Genomic DNA, 17,891 nt, shown 5'->3' with positions numbered 1-17,891 from the left:
GGCTGACCTCCGCTCCGCCGCGCCGACAACAGCGGGCCCCGCCCCCTATCGGGGCGACTGGGAGCCGAGCCCGGGGCAGCTATTTGTACGCGGCCGCGGGATTGGTCGCCTGGCTCCCGCGAGGGTGAGGAGGGGGTGGGCAGTGCGCACTCGCGCGTGCGTCAGGTGGCGCGCGAGAAAGGCCCGGTCGCGCCGAGGTTTGAGCGGCCGTCGCCATTTTGTAGGGTTCTCTCTGACGCGGGAGCCGCCGCCAGCGCTGCTGCCACCCGGAGGTGCGCAAGGTTCTTGTGGGTGTGGGGGGAGCCTGAGAGCGGGGCCGGCCGGGCCTCTGGCGGACGGGGAGGGCCCAGAGTTTGGGTTTTTTTCTCTTGGTGCGGGAGGTCCGGGGAAGACAACGGGAGGAGGCGGGGCCGGGTCTCCGGAGGGGGCGGGGCAGGGGTCGAGTCGAGTCTTTGTTGGGGAGAAGGCACGGGAGTTGGGTCGCCGGCGCGGGGGTGGGGGTTCCCAGTTGGGGCAAAGGGGGCCTTTTTATTCTTAAAAGTATTTTGAACGGTGATGCCTCCCGGAAGAGAGGTACACAGATTTCCCTCCAAAACCTTGTTACCAGGGACGGTTAGATGTATGCCTCTTTCCCCCCATTTGGATTCTTCTCTTACCTGCCCCCCAACAGGAGTATTTCAAGCTAACCCTGTTACTTAAAATGCGCCTTATTTCACGAGGGACTATGCAATGCATGCTGACGACCGACCCGTTCGCGTGTTACACACAGCTCACACCACTCCTTAAGAGCTAACCTTCCTCCCGCTACTGAAAAAAGAGGGAACGTCTATGTGAGCATCTTGAAGGTGCCAAGAACTTGGGAGGATTAATCCAAAATGCAGTGCATTGAAACTTTCGCCTCTAATTTCTGAAAATCTTTCTTCTCTTTCAGGCTCTTGTCAGGATGGTGAAGCTGTTCATCGGAAACCTGCCTCGGGAGGCCACAGAGCAGGAGATCCGCTCACTCTTCGAGCAGTATGGGAAGGTGCTGGAATGTGACATCATTAAGAACTACGGCTTTGTGCACATAGAGGACAAGACGGCGGCCGAGGATGCCATCCGCAACCTGCACCACTACAAGCTGCACGGGGTGAACATCAACGTGGAAGCCAGCAAGAATAAGAGCAAAGCTTCAACCAAGTTGCATGTAGGCAACATCAGTCCTACTTGTACCAACCAAGAGCTCCGGGCCAAGTTTGAGGAGTACGGTCCTGTCATCGAATGTGACATCGTGAAAGATTATGCCTTTGTACACATGGAGCGGGCTGAGGATGCAGTGGAGGCCATCAGGGGCCTTGACAACACAGAGTTTCAAGGTGAACTGCTCTGGGGCCTGGGTGGCAAAACCGAGTGGGGTCTAGGTCTAGACAGAGGCAAGAACACAGGACCATGGGGCCGGCAGGGTGGTGTCTTCCATTCTACTTTAGCTGGAAATAGTAGAACGATTGTATGTTTACCATGCTTAAACACAACTTAACTCTTGGAGAAGCAAACACTTCTCCTTTTCAGATTTGCCAAGATGTTTCTCAATGTAGAATCACAAACGGTAGGTCACTTTTTCCTGCAAGCGTCATTCATTTGGGTGCTGTTGGAAGTTTAATCTGCAAATGGGAGAAGAAGATAAAGGTCTGTGGCTTGCTTCTTTTGTTATGATGAGGAAGCCTTATATATTTGAGAGTTTAAATGCATAGGGCTTATATTCCTTACTGCCCTGGGCAATGGGCCATGGTGGGGGGAAAAAAAGACATCTTTAAAAATCTTTGTATTATAAATCTGGGTGGTGAATCTGATTTTGGGGGGTTATCTTTTGAGTACTCAAATTTGCTCAGTATGTGATGAACTATATAAGCAGAGCCAAAAACCGTGCTATGTATTCTGCTCCACATACTATTATTTACTCCTAAAGGGAAAAAACGACATTTCTAAAAATGTTAGGTTGAATGGGAATTATGGTTCTGCTTCTGAGGAGATTCCGATTAGAGTGGCATATTGAATTATTTACATCATTAATAAAAGTACGGACGTTGTCATTAGTACTACAGGAGGTTGCAGATTCTCTGGAACTGTGCTGATATGGTAGCCACTAGCCCCATGTGGCTATTAAATTGAAATTAAATAAATTTTAAAGTTCAGTTTCTCAGTTGTCTGCACACATTTCAAGCACTCAGAAGTCATCCAGGCTAGTGGTGACTGTATCAGTGCAGATACAGAATATTTACATCATCACAGGAAGTTCTCTTGTACAGCACTGTTCTACAAGCTTTTTGTTGATAGTGTCATCTTAGACCACATGTTTACATCCACTTTTCAGGTTTATAAATTAAGATCATTTTTTTCTCTGAGTACCATTAAAAGGGTTGTAAAGACGTACTAAAGGGTCCTCTACTAAACCTAGACAACAGAAAAGAAATGGAGAAGAAGAAAAGTTGACCAGAAAAGGGTAAGAAAGTTTGCAGATAGTAGAGATTGCAAATAGTGCATCAGATATTTCTGGCTTCAGCCAGTGGTGTCCTGACTTTTAGTTGCTCTTTAAAGCACAGGGCAAAAATTGTAGATACTTGCTACCATTTACTTGTCATATGATCTTGGACAAGTGTTTTAACCTCTTTGTGCTTCATTTTCCCCACTTATAAAATAGAGTTATAATGATCCCTGCTGTACCTCCCTCACAGGATGGTAGTGAGGCTAGAATGAGGTAATAGATGTGAAAGTGCTTTGACAGTAAAAGCACTGTATGATAAAAGGTGAGTGGTGTTCGCAACAACAAATGTTTCTATGCTGGTTAGAAACTTCTTTAAAATGTAATACCTTTCCTCATTTATATTTGGTTTTCTTTTATTATTTTGGAAAGCTGTTGCACTTCAGATACCTTTAAAAAATACCCTGAATTATTTTCATTGGATGAAGGAGGGCATCATGAATGGACAGTGTTGGAGGAAATGGGAGTTCTCTCTTGATAGGTAACAAGCAAAATGTGAAATAATGCAGTTAAAGTCTGGTACAAACTGCAGCAATGTTCTAGTATAATACTGCTTGTCTTTACCTTTTTAATATGCAAGTGAGTAAAAGGATAGGATCAGAAATAGGTATATGGATGTCAGTTAATTGAGGGGGGGTTAGCTTGAAAGAAATGTGTTTTAATACAGTGGGTTTCATTCAGGATGTAATAACACAATGATCCATGAAATTTTTTTAAACGTCATTATTGGGGAAAAAAGGATCTTTTATTTGGTTTTCATGTTCTTAGCCTGGGCCCTCTGGAGAAAGCGCTTAACTTTTCGTTATGTTTTACATACAGACATTTTTATAACCAGCTCTGTTTTTTTTCCAGATGACAAGAGAAAGTTTAGCATTGGATAGTAAGTTGCAGTCTTACAGAAAATATAATCTAGATACCAATTTGTCACAGTTTTTTCATAAAGCCTTTTTATTCATCTCCTAATAAAGGGGACCTCTTAAGAATGCCACTTTGGTCATCTTTTGAACCTTTATATGTTAATGGCTGCTACTGAGGCTTCCTGACTGTAAGACTAACAAAAGAAAGCAGCAGAATCTGAGTTTACCCGAGTCTCTGAGGATCTGTTTCCTCCCCATAAACAGCAGTGAGCTGAACCGCTACTGACTTAGCAAGCAGTTTGCACTGAAAGACCGTGAAGAAGCTGTTCCCAAGTAATAACTCAGGCAGCTGAACTGGGAATGATATATGAGTTTGTGTGTTTTGTTTTTCACCAGTATGTAAAACAAACATTAAATTGGAGTACAGTTGTATATCAAGCTATATCCCTAATCTCTGGGTCCTGTTACTTGGCAGGAGCTCAGCAGTGAGGACCTCAGGTTCCCCACCTCTTTCTTTCAAAAGAAAACACTTGTGGGAGGTGGAGGCTGGTTTTCTGGGAAATGTTGGCAACATACCTCAGTAATTTTTTGGAGATTTCAGAAAATTTTTAAGCTTTTGGCTTCTCCAAGTGTGGTAGAGTAGTAGAATTTAATCTTCCTCCAGTTTTCTTTGCATTGGTTCCTCAAAGTAATAGAGAAGCACAGTATATTTCAATTACCATAAGAATTTTAGGAGATTTAAATGCCTGGTTACAACCTTTAGAAAGATTATGTGAAAAAAAGTATCACTTCTGTTGTAGATCTTTTAGTTCTAGATTTAAAAAGTTTTTTACCTGATTCCTTTTTACAGTTACTACAGATGTTTATAAACTTCTCAGTTCCACTCTAAAAGCAGTGGTGGAGAGTGTATGTAGTAATAGAAACATCAAGGGGAAAAAAGTCACTGGGTTTTGTTTCTCAAAAAAAAAATGGACCCATAATCTGTAAAGGATTAAATTACATATTTTCCTTGAAAATGTACTTGTAGGCCTCTGGACTGGCTGCTTTTTAGATTGGCATGGTTACACTGACTTCAGAATTGAAACACTGTTTGTGTCTATCACACGCGTTTAATGTCACCATGTATGTTTGAAAGGCAAGTAGCTTGTAATCCCTCCAGTCCAAATTATAGGGAATTCTACATTTGGGATATAAATTGGGGCAAAAATCCGTGTGTTTCTGTTCTAAGCACAGTTAGCATTTGTCCTGTAATAACGTCTAAGAATGGGTAAGAATGGGAGTATCTGTATCTCTGAAAATAACGGGATGGCTCAGTGCTGCTTTCATGTTAAATTGCTGTCTGATACCTGTTGACACTATCAGTGTTGATGGTGGATGCTGCCTCTCTACTCGCAGCTGGAAGTAAAAACCTGACCTCCTTTGTTTCTGCTAAAGAAAAGGTTTTAAGTTTGAGGCAGCAGCTACTAGAAGCTGGGGTGGTAGGAATGTTGGACGTTGGGCAGAACTGAGTTTGACTAAAGTGATATTACTGCACTAACCCGCTCCCCTCTCAGGGTCAGTGCATGGCGCTGTTCTGGCTGCCGTCCTGAATCGGGCTGTTTCCAACAGGATGGTGGAGCACGAGGCCTCCTACCGCATAGCTGCATCCAGAACAAGGTCTGTTACAGAGAGAGCAACTTGCTGATCGCGGAGGGGGGATTTGTCCTGAGCAGCCCTTTAGAGTGATGCAAAGCCCCAGTTCTCTACAACTGTACTGGCTGCTTTTGGCTATGATCTGTAAAGCAATGACTTGATCTCCAAAGTCTTAGGCAGTTTGGCACCAAATGCTGCCAAGAATATGCCTTTTCTCAAACTGCTTTTAAAGACCTTGGATGCTTTCATTAGCAAGGCTCCCTGGGCTTGGTTGTTCACAAGCCCAGGGCAAAGATTGTTTCTTCTCTTCGCTGTTCTCGTGCTGGTCATTTCTTGCAAGTATGGATGTGGCTTGTTTGTACGGGTGCCCTGAAGCCTTTAGGCCAATGCTGCATTTTTCTAACAAGTAGACAATTCCCTGTAAAGAATTGTTTACAGGTTTATGTCGTTTACTGCATAACAGGATGAAATGCCAATCATTCCATTATATGAAAACACACTGTCCCTAAGAAACCAGTACTGCTTCAAGAACCATTTCTTGCTGTTGAGAGACTTAGGTCAGGTAGCTTTCTTTTCCACAGCAGGCGTGGATTCACCTTTGCTTAAAAAAAAAATGTGGGGGTGGGGTTAAAGTCTGGAAGCTCTTATATCGAACTCTTAAGGGGTCCTGGAGTTCAGGCAGATGATGCGCCAGGTATGATTTGTGTGCCCAACATAGCCTTCTGGTGACACTTGCAAAAATGGCTGGAAGAAACAAGATGGACAGCACATGCTGTGGCTTTTTAAGCTACAGTACATGCTTAGGCCTTATGTGGCCCTGAGTAAATCAATGAGAGGTTGGTAAGATGCTTTACTATGCAGAGCATAACTGAGGTGTTACTGTATATTTGATTTGGAAAAATTGTCAGGTTTTGCTAATAGTATTGAAAAGTGGAAACTTTGGAAAAGTGGAAACTCAATTTCTATGTTGGGGAGAAGAAAGTCGTGGAGACGGAAGTAGGAGGGAATCCCGGTCTACTGTGTAAGTAGAAAGTATTGACTGGTTTCTGAGGATTCAGATTTTCTAAGTCTCATCTGTTAAAACTTCAGCTGCTTTTTTGGAGGGGATTGTTGAAATAGGGTTGTAGGAATGTGTGTTTGTATGTTTGTGTGTCTTTTGCCAACTAGTTGATTTTGGGGAAGACATAGAAGGTTAATGAGTTATAATAAATCTTCTTAAATCTATTTCCTAAAGGCAAACGAATGCACGTGCAGTTGTCTACCAGCCGGCTTCGGACTGCCCCTGGGATGGGAGACCAGAGTGGCTGCTATCGGTGTGGGAAAGAGGGCCACTGGTCCAAAGAGTGTCCAGTAGACCGTTCAGGCCGCGTGGCGGACTTTACTGAGCAGTATAATGAACAGTATGGAGCGGTGCGCACACCTTATACCATGGGCTACGGGGAGTCCATGTATTACAACGACGCATATGGAGCACTTGACTACTATAAGCGTTACCGAGTCCGCTCTTACGAGGCAGTGGCAGCAGCAGCAGCAGCTTCCGCGTACAACTATGCAGAGCAGACCATGTCTCATCTGCCTCAAGTCCAGAACACGGCTGTGACCAGTCACCTCAGCTCCACGTCCGTTGACCCCTACGACAGACACCTGTTGCCAAACTCGGGCGCTGCTGCCACCTCAGCTGCTATGGCTGCTGCCGCTGCCACCACTTCCTCCTATTACGGAAGGGACAGGAGCCCCCTGCGTCGTGGTGCAGCGGTGCTCCCCGCAGTTGGAGAGGGCTACGGTTATGGGCCAGAGAGTGAGCTATCTCAGGCTTCAGCAGCTGCACGGAATTCTCTGTATGACATGGCCCGGTATGAACGGGAGCAGTATGTGGACCGAGCACGGTACTCAGCCTTTTAAAAACTGGAGGTGAGAGTGGGGTGGGTGTGGTTAAGAGATTCCATTGAGTTCCCCAGAAAGGAGACCTTGCCACATAGAGGAGGCTAAAGCCACCTGTTTGCTGTCAGGACACTATCCAAAAGGTAGTCACTGCATTTTAGTCTTAAATATTTCTCTGGGCCAGAGCTTCATTTGACCTCTTGAGGTCTTTGTTTACAGCTCCAACCAACTTGTCCATCCTGGGAAAACAACAACTCAGTTTATTAGTCAGGATATTGTTCTTTAATCAAATGTAAGCAGATCTGGGTTACAAGAAACATAGTTGAAGAGAACTAACACTTGTTGAGTACTCTCTTTGTACATACATTTAATGATACAGCGAGGTTTTAAGATATTTTCTCTTACGGAGAAAGGAACCTAAGGCTCAGAGAGGTTAAGTACTTTGTCTAATGTCATCTGGTGATTGAGAGTTCCAGAATTCAGGTAGGACTCAGGCCTACCTGAGTCCAAAACTACTTTCTCTTCCCACCACAAAAGTCATTGTGATGTATGTTGAAGAGTGTAGGTTCAGAAGTTAATAATTAATGTCACCAGTGAGGATTTAAACTAACTTCAGATTTCCAATTTGCTAATAAAACTATTACTTGGCTCATGAGCCTTTATCAGAGAAAACTCTTCTAATATATAAGCCAAATAAAATCCTCTGAATTTTAGGCATTTAGTTCCAAGACACTTGCTGGAAAGCAATGTTTTAATGCCAGTGTCTGCCCTGGATTCCGTGGAGTTCCTTCTTTATTAGTAATCCAGAGCATCTTGTTCTCCGTGGGCACTTAGCTGCATTTCTGCATGGCTTATGATGCTACTTTCTAGAGCCTGACACTTCCCATTGCTTCCAGCAAATTTTGGGGTTTTTTTGTTTGAGAACATTTAAAGAGCTAGATTAAACAAGTAATTTTCTGAAGTGTATGAAATTCCATTGATGGTAACCCTGGCAGTTTAATTTTTCCTTTTTCAGGTAATGTAAACAAAGATATTGGAATGTTAAGGCTAACTAGAGTATCTAGAAATTGATACCCAGTACCTTGAAATTGAGCATCAGCAGAACTGGAGGCCTAGCAGGAAAGTTAAACTGAGTTACCACTGAGTTTCCAGGGTTCTTAACATACCTCTTTGATGTATGAGTAGAAGAAAACCAAGTGACAGGAGTTTTCCCTTTTACATGGTGAGAAGCAAATATATGAACCTGTGATGTTATATCCTGTGTGACTATGATAAGACAGGGATCTGCTGTGACTACTGTGTAGCAGTGAGTGTTCATTTGCATGAAGTAGATCTTAACAACTAGTGTAGTCTGCCATTAATCTTTTACTTTTAATGCTGCTGGTCTGCCATGAAGTTAGGATATGCCTCTAAAGTAAGGTGGTGTCTCCCAGATAACTGTACCTTTCTCTCAAGTATGTTCCAAAGTTAAACATTAAATAGTACATATTGTGGTCTTTAAGGGTATTACTAAGGTATGTGTACGTGGTTTTTGACTGCTAGCAGTGGTTGTTCAACTAACCTCTTTTTAGTGATGACTGTTAAAGAAACTTACCTTCCAGGTATGAACCTCATATGGACTGAATAACCCTGAGTTGGTTGCAGTCCCAGGAGCCTGATGTTAATGAGGCTGCCAGGATGAAATACTCCAGAACTGTTGGGGATCCAAATTCGGGTCTCACCCTAGCAGAACTGATTCAAGAACGTCACAACTTTTGAAGTCGATTGGCACAGATCAAGACCAAGATTTGGCCCTTTGTCTGTAATAAGTAGAGGAACTTGGTGTGAGTTAACTTTTTTTTTCCCCCAGCCATTGGTGTCTGGAGTTCCCATCACCAATGGAAGAATTAGAGAATTTAGGATTTCTTCTCTTGTTTTGGTAAGGGAGATTTGGTCAATTAAAGGAGCTACTGTAACTGTGACTCTAAATCTGTGACAGTATGATAGCGCAGGTATGTTGGAGGATGAATGAACCACTCCTTGATACCCTTTATGATTGTCATTTCTGAAAACGTGTTTATATGAAAGATTAAAATGAGACATATTTAGAATAATGTAATTGGCCATATTTGAGACCTAGCATCTTCTGATTTTTTAGAAACCAAAAATTAAATTATGGTTCTTGATATCTGTATGCCCTTTGTTTCAGTGACAGTAGCCTTGTATCACAGAAGTAGTCTTACCTAAAGGATGGGTGAGAAAATGAGAAAGATATATTTATCACCAATACAGCAGTCTTCCAGACAGATTGCTTTTTGTTGTATATATATAAGTAGATTCCTATATATAGCCATAGTAGAAAGGTAATTACATGAGATGTAACTTTGATCCGATCTGACTTGGTTTTGTTTTGTTCTGTTCTTTTTCCCCCTGGAATACAGGACGGGACCAGGGCCCTTGTACTCGGAGCCACGCTGCTCTCCAGGCATTGTGTAAGCCTCTTGTGTTGTGCTCTCTTTCAGGTAGGATAATTGCGGACTGAACCCTCGGGCTGCGGTCATATATGAGAACTTGCTCCGCGCGGTCCCCTTTGCCGGGATGTTTCCATTGCTTCATGTTTCAGTAAACAAAGGAGTTTGTGACCAACTATGTTTTCTTTCTTAATTTAATTCTTCTAAGTTGACTTTTCTCTCCTCCTGGCACTAGTCTCTGTAGCCTTTCTGTTCCTTGTGTTCTCAGCCTCTGAGCAGCCCTAGGTAAGGATTTTGCTGGCATCCCCTTTCTCCTGTACAGTGGAATCCCTCTTACCTTGCTTTCCTTAGGCGTTGAACCCTTCTCCCTGCCTACCTGCAACATCTCCTTTCCCTTTAAAATGACCACGTAGAGGCAAGCAACCTTTACTCTTCTCTGTTAGCTCTGGACTCTTGACACTGAAGCTAATCTTCTGAAATTGCTAAGACCATTGGGGTTTTGGTGGTTTTGTTTGTTTTGCTTTGTTTTATGTCTGACCTGTGATCGTGGTACAGCAGTAGCTGAAATTTAGCCTTGTTTTACTCCACTTCTCCCACTTTTTTTTTATATATATTTTGACAAATAAACGTTTCTAACACTTAAGTATCTTTTTGTATGTGTATGACTTAATTTACCACAAATGTCTTCTGGTTCTTTCTCAGTTGTGGTCAAACTACAGACTTCAGTGGAAGAACAGATACCTGAAATTTACATGTAAAGGATTTAGTGAGATAAGTACTACGGCCTCAGCACTGAGTGGAGATAAATTAGCCAGCATCTTGAGACACTAAAAAGTATGCTACACGTAGTGGTCAGGCTCCTTCTCTGTAAATAACCAGAGCTACTTTTTCCTGTTTATACACCAGCAAACCCAGGTTGGTAGTGATAGAAGTCAGCCCCACAGAAAGGGGGCTGTGTCAGGAAAAGGTTGAGTCAGAACAAGGACCTGTCATATTGACTCAGTTTGACTTCACAGTATATGTTCATTTACATTCACAATTTAAACTAGAATTAGACTTTGGCTAAAATGAATAAAATAGTTATGATGATGTGGGGATATGTCAGTATTTTGAGCAGAAAAGCAACTAGGGTATTCATAAGTGGCAGTGATAATCTTGTGCAATAAAATGCGTCCTCTAGAAAAATTTTAAAAAGATTTATGGACATGATATTTAGTTATCATTTAGGTCCTCATAAAACAAATTTAATGATGGACTCTACTTAAACTTTATTGTACCCTATATTACATGGTGATGTAAATTCTGTGAACCTTTAAAAACTGCATTTTCCCCACATATTTTGTACTTAAAATATATCTGTCTGACATAAGTGAAGCAAAATTTCTCCCTGATTTTTGGGGGTAGTATACAACAATATAGAGAGGTTCCCTGCTCCATGTACACACTCCCAACTAGAGCTGATGTACGCAAAGCCCAGATTAGCCCCAGTATTCCCCAAGGAGGCAGAATTGTCCTAGTCGGTTTTTTTAAGGGCAGAGACACAGATTTCATTGTGATTGATCTGCAAGGCATCATGCAGAGCAAATAAATATGTACAGATTTTGTTAGCCTCACTAAAATCTCTGGTCCTGCTCTGTGCTAAGTTAATGTTGCATTTGTAAAAAATATTTATTTGACTGTGTTGGGTCTTGGTTGTGGCATGTGAAATGTAGTTCCCTGACCAGGGATTGCACCCGGGCCACCTGCGTTGAGAGCGTGGTGTCTTAACCAGTGGGACACGAAGGAAGTCCCAACATAACAATTTAACATATCTTGATTTCCGTTATCACTGGTAGAAAAAGCTAGAAAAAAAATTGGATTTGGTTAACATTTCTACATCAGCACTGCCTAGTAAAACTTCCTGCATTGTTGAACATGTTCTATAGCCGTGGTCCACTCTATAGCTACTAGATACGTGTGGCTATTAAAAGTACTTGAAATGTGCCCAGTGAAGCTGGGAAACAAGTTTTTAATTAGCTTCATGTGGCTAGTGGTTACTGTATTGCACAGCACAGTTTAAATGTGAAGGACGGACTTCCCTAGTGGTCCAGTGGTTAAGCTGCCATGCCTGTACTGCAGGGGACTCAGGTTTGATCCCTGGTTGGGGAACTAAGATACTGCATGCTGCATGTTGTAGCCAAAAAAAAAAAAAAGGTAAAGGAGAAAAAGCCTCGAAGAATCATATAAAATACTTTTCCCTTAGAAAATCCTTTCACTCTGCCCAAAACAGATGAGACTGGAAAGGGGTTAGTTTTCAGACAACATAAGAGGACTGTTGAAACAAACAGGTGTATTTCTAAACCTCAGTTTAGAAACTCCATGTGGGGGTACATAATTCCTTTTATCTACCAAGACCAAATTCTCATTATAGACCATTTTAAAGTGCCACAAGGCCTCTCACACTAAAAGTTCCTGAATTGATTCATCAGTGATTTGAATTCCAAACCAGGATTTTGATGATGAATGAGATGTGATTCCTAGTTGAGAAGCAAACTCGCTATGTATGCTTGCTGTAAGCACTGCGCAGGGATGAGTACAGGGCGCTTTGGAAACATGTGAATAGCGGCTGACTTTAGGGGCTGGGTGGAGGGGGGCGATCGCTATTCAAGTTGAGGAAACCACATATGTGAAGGCCCCTGATCAGGAAAAGCATGGTGACCATTAGGAAGCAAAGTCTGTATAACAGAAATCTGAAGAGGTAAGTCCAGCACAGTTATGAGAGCCTTGTGGGCTATGTTAAGGAATTTCATCTTTAACTGGTAACTGGAGAAGGAAATAGCGACTGAATCCAGTATTCTTGCCTGGGAAATCCAAAGACAGAGGAGCCTGATGGGCTACAGTCCATAGGGCCACAAAAAAGACGTAGTGACTAAAGAATAACAACAATGACTAATGATATTGAGCACCTTTTCTTATACTTATTGACCATTTGTATATTTTCTTTGATGAAGTGTCTGGTTCAAGTCTGCATATTTTTAAAAACTGAGTTGTGAAAACCATCCAAATATTTGTCAACTGATGAATAAGTACAATGTGATATATCCATATAATGGAATATCATCTAATAACAGAATGAAGTACTAATATATGCTACAACATGGATGATGCTGAAAACATGCTAATTGAAAGACACCAGACACAAAAAGACCACATGCTATATGATGCTATGCATGTGAGATACCCAAAATATGTAAATCTACAGGATAGTGAAAGTCGCTCAGTCACCTCTGACTTTTTGCAACCCCATGGACTTATATGGTCCATGGAATTCTCCAGGCCAGATTACTGGAATGGGTAGCCTTTCCCTTCTCTAGGAGATCTTCTCAACCCAGGGATCAAACCCAGGTCTCCCACATTGTGGGCAAATTCTTTACCAACTGAGCCACAAGGGAAGCCCAAGAATACTGGAGTGGGTAGCCTTTCCCTGCAGAGGATCTTCCTGACCCAGGAATCAAACTGGGGTCTCCTGTATTGCAGGCAGATTCTTTACCAACTGAGCTATCAGGGAAGCCCACTCATCTTACTATCACAGGGATAGTAAGTAGATGAGTGGTTGCCTAGGCCTAGAGAAGGGTGTGTGTTGCGGGGCGGGGGGGAGGGGGGGGGCGCGCCAAGGGGGGATGGGGGTGGACAACCAAAATGAGCAAGATTTCTTTGTGGAGTAATGTGCATGTGCTCTAGAATAAATTATGAGGATGGATGTACAGCTTTGTGAATATACTAAGAGCCACTGAATTATTATTAAATGGGTGAATTGGGGACTTCAGAGGATATGGGTTCGATCCCTGGTCAGGGAACTAAGATTCCCCCAAGTCCTGGAGCAACTAAGCTCATGGTGCTGCAACTGCTGAGCCCGCTCACCACTACTAGAAAGTGTACGCACCACAATGAAAGCCCCTGCATGATGCAACGAAGATCTGGCACGCTGCAACTAAGACCTGACGAAGCCAAATAAATGCTTTTTAAATGGGTAAATTGTACAGCATGTAGAATTACATCTCAATAAAGCTGTTAGACATGAAAAAAAAAATTGTGTATAGTCATAGTTGCAAACATTCAAATAATAAAGTCTGGCTAAAGGGGGGAAAAACTAACTGGAAGCTATAAAAGGGCTTTAAGTTTGAGCATAACAGGATCAGATTCATTTTTCATGAAAGATCACTATGATTGGACAGGAATAAAAGGGAATAGCATTATACTTCAGTGTTCACAACAGCATTATGTACAGTTATACCAAGGGATGGAAGCAACCTGTGTCCATCAACAGATGAATGGACAAAGATGATGTGTGGATTGTGTGTATAGGTAGATGGTGGTATTCCTATACTACTACTCAGCCATAAAAAAACAGATTTTGCCATTTGCAGCAACACAGATGAACTTTATACTATGTGAGGCCTTCCCTAGTGGCTCAGAAAATGAATCTGCCTGCAATGCAGGGAACCCAGGTTAGATCCCTGGATCAGGAGGAAGATCCCCTGGAGAAAGGAATGGCTACCCACTCCAGTATTCTTGCCTGGAGAATTCCATGGACAGAGGAGCCTGTTGGGCTATAGTCCATGGGGTTGTAGAGTCAGACACAACAGTGACTAACACTTTCACTTCACTGTCATGCTAAGTGAAATAAGTCAGAAAACAAATACTGTATGATATCACTTACATGTTGAATCTAAAACTACAACTGATGACTAAAACAAACAAGAAACGCTGACAGATATAGAGAAGCCAACTGGTGGTTACCAGTGGAGAGGCAGAAGCGGGAGGGGCAGCATAGGGGTGGGGGGAAAAAGTTACAGTATTATATGAAATTGTGTGAATCTTTTGAAAACTGTAAAGCACTAAAGAATTTAAAGAATCATCCAAATTTTAAAATATTTTTTAAAATTTTAAAAGAGAATGGCGAGATTTGCCTGGTACATGATAGAGATCTCTCACCAAATCATGAAGCCAACAGAGTTCATGTTTTGTTTTAAAGGAAGAAAAACTACCTCACAGAAAAATAACCACTCGTACACAATTCCAGGGCACAGGGTTTAAATCCCTGAGGATGACTGATAAGCGTTTACCATGGATGGGCTGTGCCTCTCCCACTCTGCCACCACTGAGCACCTGCTGCAGGCCAGGCCCTACCTAAAGGTTTTACACCACTGAGTGCTGAGGGGCAAGGGAGATGAGGTCAGTCTCAGAGACCTTAAGAGAGAAGAAAGTATGACTACAACGGTAATTGCTATAAGAAATGTAACAGCATTGTAAGAGTTCAGAGAAGAATTATTTGTGCGATTCTACTAACAAAACTCTGACTCATCTCACACGCTAGCAAAGTAATGCTCAAAATTCTCCCAGTGAGACTTCAACAGAACGTGAACCAAGAACTTCCAGATGTTCAAGCTGGGTTTAGAAAAGGCAGAGGAACCAGAGATCAAATTGCCAGCATCCATTGGATCATTGAAAAATCAAGAGAGTTCCAGAAAAACATCTACTTTCTGCTTTATTGACTCTGCCAAAGCCTTTGACTGTGTGAATCACAACAAACTGTGGAGAATTCTTCAAGAGATGGGAGTACCAGACTACCTTACCTGCCTACTGAGAAATTTGTATGCAGGTCAAGAAGCAACAAACCAGACATGGAACAACAGACTGGTTCCAAATTGGGAAAGGAATACGTCAAGGTTGTATACTGTCACCCAGCTTATTTATTTATTTGCTTATTGAACTTATATGCAGAGTACATCATGTGAAATGCTGGGCTGGATGAAGCACAAGTTGGAATCAAGATTGCCGGGAGAAATATCAATTACCTCAGATATGCAGATGACACCACCTTATGGCAGAAAGGGAAGAGGAACTAAAGAGTGTCTTGATGAGAGTGAAAAAGCTGGCTTAAAACTCAACATTAAAAAAACTAAGATCAAGACATCCAGTCCCATCACTTCATGGCAAATAGATGGGGAAACAATAGAAACAGTGATAGACTATTTTCTTAGGCTCCAAAATCACTGCAGAAAACTGCAGCCATGAAATTAAAAGATGATTGCTTCTTAGAAAAAAGCTATGACCAACCTAGACAGTATATTCAAAAGCTGAGACATTACTTTGCTGACAAATGCCATCTAGTCAAAGCTATGGTTTTTCCAGTGGTCACGTATGTATGTGAGAGTTGGACCACAAAGAAAGCTGAGCACCAAAGAATTGATGCTTTTGAACTGTGGTGTTGGAGAAGACTCTTGAGAGTCCCTTGGACTGCAAAGGGATCAAACCAGTCCTAAAGGAAATCAGTCCTGAATATTCATTGGAAGGACTGATGATGAAGCTGAAGCTCTAATACTTTGGTCACCTGATGTGAAGAACTGACTCATTGAAAAAGACCCTGATGCTGGGAAAGATTGAAGGCAGGAGAAGGGGACGACAGAGGATGAGACAGCTGGATGGCATCACCGACTCAATAGACATGACTTTGAGCAAGCTCCAGGAGTTGGTGATGGACAGGGAAGCCTGGCATGCTGCAGTCCTTGGGGTTGCAAACAGTTGGACATAACTGAGCAACTGAACTGACTGACCAAAACTCTATAGCCTATTCTTTGTGCTTTAAGACTTTAAGAATATTTCTTTCCTTTGAAATGAAAATATACTCATCAGGAGTCCACAAAGCAAGTGAAATGTTTGTGAGGGATGAAGGCCAAGAACACATCCCTAGCCCAGTTTGGAGAAAAGAAAAAGGAAGGATCGTACCCAAGGCCTTCCGTTTCCATAAACTTCTTCCTGAGCAGTCAGCTATCTGAGGCGGAGGTTCTGGGCGCCACTCAAGCACAGCCCAGCCATAACAGCAGCACCTTGCAGTACTTCAAGTACAAGGCAAAAGAAACCCCAGCCTAACCGAAATACTACAGCTGGAGAAAAGCATGCAGATTCCCCTCAGATGGTGTCTCGGAACCCCCTGGGTTTTATTCCTAGGGTGGTGGGGGAGATAAACTATTGAGCCACAGCTCCAACTTGGCAAAAGCCTAGACTACTGCAGCCCAAGCCCCGCCTTTCATGCCTGGGGCAGACTCAGATCTACCCTTTCCTCTAACTTCCGGCCACACAATGAAGCTAGACAGTGTGGCAGAAAAGATATAAGGCCCTCTGGGCACTCAATGCACTGCTCAGAGATTGTCCAAGGGCAGGAAAAGTTTTCCTGGCTGCAAAGTAGCTCAGAAAAGGGAAGCAACTAGCCTAAAGATTGGCCTCATGGCCTTTGGCTCACAAATTGGCCTCAGAGATGAAGTGTTTCTGGGACATCTGGGAGGAAGAAGACAAAAATACATTCATAGAAAGAGTTGTCAGTTTTGTCAGAAGAATCCATCTCAAGGCTTTCTTAAGATCAGGGTTAAAAAAAAAAAATCAGGGTTATTTCTATTACCAAGAGAACTGAAGAGCAAGAAATTACAGTCCCACGAACCCACAAAGGAAGAGGGAAAGGTCTGGCAGGATGATTTCAAATAGTAGTATCTGAGATTTGCAGGTCCTTTGAGGATCCAGGCCAAATTTAAACTGCAGTGGCCCAGGTTTAATGACTCATCCATCATCTCTGCTAATCCACAAGAACCCAATGAGGTAGTAGTTAAAGCAAGTCCAGTTTTAAAAGGGGCTTCTTCAGTGGCTCAGTGGTGGAGAATCTGCCTGTAAGGCAAGAACCACAGGAGATGTGGGTTCAATCCTTGGGTCAGAAAGATCCCCTGGAGGAGGGCATGGCAACCCACTCCAGTATTCCTGCCTGGAGAATTCTACGGACAGCGGAGATTGGCAGGTCACAGTCCATAGTGTCGCAAAGAGTCGGACACAACTGAAGTGACTTAGCACACACACCATGTATGCATGGTTTAAAAAGGTTAAATAGGACTTTCCTGGTGGTCCAGTGGGTAACAGTCCTTCTGCCAATGTAGGAGACATGGGTTTGATCCCTGGTCGGGGAAGATCCCACATGCTGAGGGGCAACCAACCTGTGCACCACAACTACCAAAGCCCAGGTGCCCCAGAGCCTGTGTTCCCCAACAAGAGAAGCCACCACAGTGAGGAAGCCTGAGCACCACAAGATAGCAGCCCCCACTTGCTGCAACTAGAGAAAGCCCTCACACAGCAGCAAAGACCTAGTGTAACCAAAACTCAATAAAATAAAAAACACCCTCCCCACAGACTCACAACAGTGAGGAAAAGAGACCCCCAATACCTATTGCTTGTTCACCACAGCAGAAAGCCAAAGAAACTACTGAAATGAAGAGGAACAGCTGGCAAAGGCACCAGCAGCCCTAGGGCTAGACTCAGATCTACCCTACATGGAAGGGGGTGTGGTGAGGGGGACAGTTCCCTCTGCCCTGGGCAAGGTGAACTAGACGTCCAGTGACCGTGGCCCTGCCCCCTTGGCTCTGGTATCCTAGAGGAAGGACAGTGGCTATGAGAATTAGGAAAATGAGTGGTTAGGGGAAAAGACCCTCCCACCCTAAGTACCATTATATTTCCTCCAAGTTGGGGCACAGG

At 43.1% G+C, this 17,891-nt stretch overlaps 1 protein-coding gene across 6 annotated transcripts; it reads left to right on the top strand.

Annotated features, from left to right (window-relative positions):
• Window positions 1-102: 102 nt before the first annotated feature.
• On the top strand, window positions 103-9,981 carry RBM4B (RNA binding motif protein 4B). Of its 6 annotated transcripts, none has more exons than XR_006266361.1 (5): window positions 103-272; window positions 932-1,355; window positions 6,242-6,918; window positions 8,490-8,711; window positions 9,390-9,981. XR_006266361.1 is itself a non-coding variant. In XM_043451391.1 (4 exons), exons 2-3 carry the CDS (start codon window positions 944-946, stop codon window positions 6,907-6,909), a joined length of 1,080 nt encoding a protein of 359 aa, XP_043307326.1. In that variant the 5' UTR covers window positions 103-272; window positions 932-943; the 3' UTR covers window positions 6,910-6,918; window positions 9,390-9,981. The 6 variants fall into 6 exon arrangements, 3 of the variants coding, with proteins under 3 accessions (XP_043307326.1, XP_043307327.1, XP_043307329.1); XR_006266360.1 differs by having other exon boundaries at window positions 9,309-9,981; XR_006266362.1 differs by lacking the exon at window positions 8,490-8,711 and adding an exon at window positions 4,929-5,031.
• Window positions 9,982-17,891: the final 7,910 nt, after the last annotated feature.

This window comes from Cervus canadensis, chromosome 29, assembly GCF_019320065.1.
Source record: "Cervus canadensis isolate Bull #8, Minnesota chromosome 29, ASM1932006v1, whole genome shotgun sequence".
NCBI classification, from domain to species: domain Eukaryota; kingdom Metazoa; phylum Chordata; class Mammalia; order Artiodactyla; family Cervidae; genus Cervus; species Cervus canadensis.
Note: the sequence above shows the minus strand (reverse complement) of the source record. Positions and strands in the feature narration are given on the sequence as shown.

Bases quoted from the DNA above. Each gene is read 5' to 3' on its own strand.
- RBM4B (XM_043451391.1), top strand. From the start codon at position 944: ATGGTGAAGCTGTTCATCGGAAACCTGCCTCGGGAGGCCACAGAGCAG. The intron at 1,356-6,241 runs GTGAACTGCTCT...TATTTCCTAAAG, and splicing joins TGACAACACAGAGTTTCAAG to GCAAACGAATGCACGTGCAG.